Below are 4,506 nucleotides of genomic sequence, written 5' to 3'. Positions count from 1 at the left end.
TTTTTTTTTTTTTTTTTTTTTTTGAGACAGAGTCTCACTCTGTTGCCAGGCTGGAGTACAGTGGCAAGATCTCGGCTAACTGAAAGCTCCGCCTCCCAGGTTCACGCCATTCTCCTGCCTCAGCTTCCCAAGTAGCTGGGACTACAGGCGCCCACAACCACGCCCAGCTAAGTTTTTTATTTTCAGTAAAGATGGGGTTTCACTGTGTTAGCCAGGATGGTCTCGATCTCGTGACCTTGTGATCCGTCCACCTCAGCCTCCCAAAGTGCTGGGATTACAGGCGTGAGTCACCATGCCCAGCCACAACCACCACTTTTTATTATTTTGATGTCTTTTAGATTTTTTTTCATACCTATCCCTCCTCCACTTTAACAGCACCCTATTGGAAGCTCTGATTTCATTGATAAAAGTCGTAGGGCCAAAATATTTCTGTGTCTTACCTGTTAACAAGGTCGTACAGCTCTGGCATTGTTTTTGCACTGACAAAATACTGTGTTTTGAAGCCATTTTTCTTATCAAATAGATAGAGTGGATGGAACCACTCTAAGAGTGAGTGGTATAGTCCATAGTGGATGTTCCTTAAACAGAAAAACAGAACGACAACTGTCATTAAGCAGAGAACAAATAATTTGTTTTAAGGAAAATCAGTTCTAGCATTTTTTCATCTCAGTGAGACTCACTCATAAGAGCATGTAGAGAGGGATGGGATTCAAAACCATTTCCTTAAATTATTCACCATTCACTTAAGCAAAATAAGGTTTACTGTGTTTTTGATTATACACATAACTACCTTTTATACATAAATATCTTAACAACGAAATGTTATTTAAACCATCTTTTATCATTTAAGTCAATTATCCCAATAGTGTATAGTCCTGCCAGGCATGGTGGCTCATGCCTGTAATCCCAGCACTTTGGGAGGTTGAGGTGGGAGGATCCCTTGAGTCCATCAGTTTGAGACCAGCCTGGGGAACATAGTGAGACCTTGTCTCCACAAAAAAATTTAAAAAGTAGCCGAGTGTGGTGGTGCGAGCCTGTAGTCCCAGCTACTTGGGAGGCTAAAGTGGGAGGATAGCTTGAGCCCAGGAGGTAGAGATTGCAGTGAGCTGAGATTGTGCCATTGGAGTCTAGCAAAGGCAACAGAGTGAGGCTCTGTCTCAAAACAAAACCAAAACAAAACAAAAAAGCATATAGTCCTATTTTTAAAAAATGTCTTCCCTGTCAATCATAAAATTTCATATTTAAAGAAACTGGAAAATAGAAAATAAAATATCCAAAGTACTCTTACTTTGTAAGATGTTACTAACAATCATTACAAATGTTACTAACAATCATTAGTAACATTTCCCACACAGTTGAAATGAATATAGGTTTACTGTTTTATTTATCTAAGATTTACTAATAGTTCTTAACATACAGGAAATGAAATGTGGTTGATGACCTAATTTCATACTCAATAAAGCTTGCTTTGGGTTAAGAATGGTGAGTGTTACAAAAACCTTACGATGCAAGAAACAATGGCACAGATAAAAATAACTGAAGTATTTCATCATACGAACCACAGACTAAATAAAGGTGGTAAAAATCATGATTCCTAAAGTCCATGTCTAATCAACATCTCAGAGTTTTACAGCAGGACTATAAGCAAAGCACAGTGCTGAGAAACAAACTGAGCAGGTGACAGGAGTCAGCAAACTCTTTTTTTCTTTGAGACGGAGTCTCGCTCTGTCACCCAGGCTGGAGCGCAGTGGCATGATCTCGGCTCACTGCAACCTCCACCTCCCGGGTTCAAGCGATTCTCCTACCTAGCCTCCCGAGTAGCTGGGATTACAGGCAAATGCCACCACGTCCGGCTAATTTTTGTATTTTTAGTAGAGACAGGGTTTCATCATATTGGTCAGGTTGGTCTTGAACTCCTGACCTTGTGATTCGCCTGCCTCTGCCTCCCAAAGTGCTGGAATTACAGGTGTGAGTCACCACACCCGACCAGCAAACTCTTTTTTTTTTTTCGAGACTGAGTCTCACTCTGTTGCCTAGACTGGAGTACAGTGGCCGGATCTCAGCTCACTGCAAGCTCCGCCTCCCGGGTTTACGCCATTCTCCTGCCTCAGCCTCCCGAGTAGCTGGGACTACAGGTGCCCGCCACCATGCCTGGCTAGTTTTTTGTATTTTTTTAGTAGAGAAGGGGTTTCACCGTGTTAGCCAGGATGGTCTCGATCTCCTGACCTCGTGATCTGCCTGTCTCGGCCTCCCAAAGTGCTGGGATTACAGGCTTGAGCCACCGTGCCCGGCCAGCAAACTCTTAAAGGTTCAGATAGTATTTTAGGTTTTGCAGGTCATTTGGTCTGTTATCTCAGCTCTCCAATTGTAACTTAAAAGCCATCATAGACAGTGCATGAATGAATAGGCATGGCTGTGTTCCAATCAAACTTTATGATTTATACACTCAGCCTACTCCTCAAACAGGACATCAAGTAGCATCGTAGTCTATGATGGTTATCCTTCATGTAAGCAAATATGGCCATGAACTTCTCTAATGGTGTCCCCTTTGGTCACGTGAAAACTGTGAGGCATCAAACACTGCTAATTCAAAGGCCAGAAGCCCTTCCGGCTACTTGCTATATGCAAACCTAGAAAACACACGAGAGTAGAGAAGGTACAGAACTCTTGACAGCCAGATCCAGAGATGACAGGGTAACCATCCCTAGATACCCACCTCTTCCGGAGAGCTGTTCCCAATTCACCAACCAAATCCCGATGAGGCCCCACATCCTTGGAGTTCCAGTTCCAAGACACAGGACTCGGCCAGTTTGTGAAGCCTTCATGATGCTTTGTCGTCAAAACTACATACCTGTGGACAGCAAAACCACATGAGCAAAGGAAGTGGGCAGTGAACTTGCATGAACTTGCCAGGCACGCCTGAGCCTTTTTAAATGGCTGAAAGAACTTGACCACAACAAATGTACTTGTACCAGTGACTATATTAGTGATATCCAGGAAGCTCCTGCAGTCACAATTCCCCTTGGGCATTGCTCCAGGAATGGAAGCAGATTTGAGGAAGTCCCAACCCTCAGTCCCCAGCAAAGGAGGAGGCCCAGAGGGAAGGAAGAAGTAGGTAAGGGAAAAGAAGTGCACCTTAGCTCTGTGATTCTTCAACACTTCTGGTAGGAATGATTAACTTTCTTTCACTCTTTGCCCTGAAGGAGAAAGATCTCTACTGGAAATGGCAGATGACAGAAAACTAAGCCATTGGCTGGCCAGGCATGGTGGCTCACACCTATAATCCCCGCACTTTGGGAGGCCAAGGCGGGCCAATTACCTGAGGTCAGGGGTTCAAGACCAATCTGGCCAACATGGCGAAAACCCATCTCTACTAAAAATGCAAAAATTAGCTGGGCATGGTGGTGTGTGCCTGTAGTCCCAGGTTCTTGAGAGGCTGGAGCACAAGAATTACTTGAGCCTGGGAGACAGAGGTTGCAGTGAGCCGAGATCGTGCAACTGTACTCCAGCCTGGGCTACAGAGCAAAACTGTTTCAAAACAACAATAACAACAACAAATAAGAAAACAGAAAACTAAGCTGTTTGGTTTACCAAGCCTACATTAATTGCCTCTCATTTATTATAGAGGTAACAAAAGACCCAATAACTGGGAGAAAAGGCACGTGTTGAAATAACAACCAAATCACTCAATATTTAATTTGCTTTTATGGGAGAAAAACAGGTAATACCTGCACTTTATGATTCAATCACTGGCCAGAGTAGGGAACTCCAGGACTTGAAGGACCAAGTCCTTTTAGGCTCTGTGGGGCACATTCCTCTCTGTAGTGTACTCTTCTTTAAAAATTTTTACAATCCTTTGAAAATGTAAAAACCATTCTCACTTCATGGGCCTTAAAAAACTGGCAGAGTCTGGGCGCGGTGGCTCACGCCTGCAATCCCAGCACTTTGGGAGGCTGAGGTGGGCAGATCACAAGGTCAGGAGTTCAAGACCAGCCTGCCTAACATGGTGAAACCCGTCTCCACTAAAAATACAAAAATTAGCTGGGTGTAGTGGTGCATGCCTGTGATCTCAGCTACTCAGGAGGCTGAGGCAGGAGAACTGCTTGAACCCAGGAGGCGGAGGTTGCAGTGAGCCAAGATCACGCCATTGCACTCCAGCCTGGGCAACAAGAGTGAAACTCTGTCTCAAAAAAAACAAAACAGGCAGGGCGCGGTGGCTCACGCCTGTAATCCCAGCACTTTGGGAGGCCGAGGCGGGCGGATCACGAGGTCAGGAGATCGAGACCATCCTGGTGAACACTGTGAAACCCCGTCTCTACTAAAATACAAAAAAATTAGCCGGGCGTCGTGGTGGGCACCTGGAGCCCCAGCTATTCAGGAGGATGAAGCAGGAGAATGGCATGAATCCAGGGGCGGGAGCTTGCAGTGAGCTGAGATCCGGCCACTGCACTCCAGCCTGGGCGACAGAGCCAGACTCTGTCTCAAAAAAAAAAACTAAACTAAACA

General features: G+C 44.9%; 1 protein-coding gene across 1 annotated transcript in view; it reads right to left on the bottom strand.

Annotated features, from left to right (window-relative positions):
* The window catches only part of FUCA1 (alpha-L-fucosidase 1), a 24,422-nt gene that overhangs the window by 14,504 nt on the left and 5,412 nt on the right, over positions 1–4,506 (bottom strand). The window contains exons 2-3 of the mRNA XM_017886504.1: positions 2,717–2,851; positions 441–578 (exon numbers count right to left, since the gene is read on the bottom strand). Of these exons, the coding sequence (XP_017741993.1) occupies positions 441–578; positions 2,717–2,851 (273 nt within the window). The remainder of the gene's footprint in view (positions 1–440; positions 579–2,716; positions 2,852–4,506) is intronic.

Source organism: Rhinopithecus bieti, unplaced genomic scaffold, assembly GCF_001698545.2.
Source record: "Rhinopithecus bieti isolate Rb0 unplaced genomic scaffold, ASM169854v2 scaffold_14826, whole genome shotgun sequence".
Taxonomy (NCBI): Eukaryota; Metazoa; Chordata; class Mammalia; order Primates; family Cercopithecidae; genus Rhinopithecus; species Rhinopithecus bieti.
Note: the sequence above shows the minus strand (reverse complement) of the source record. Positions and strands in the feature narration are given on the sequence as shown.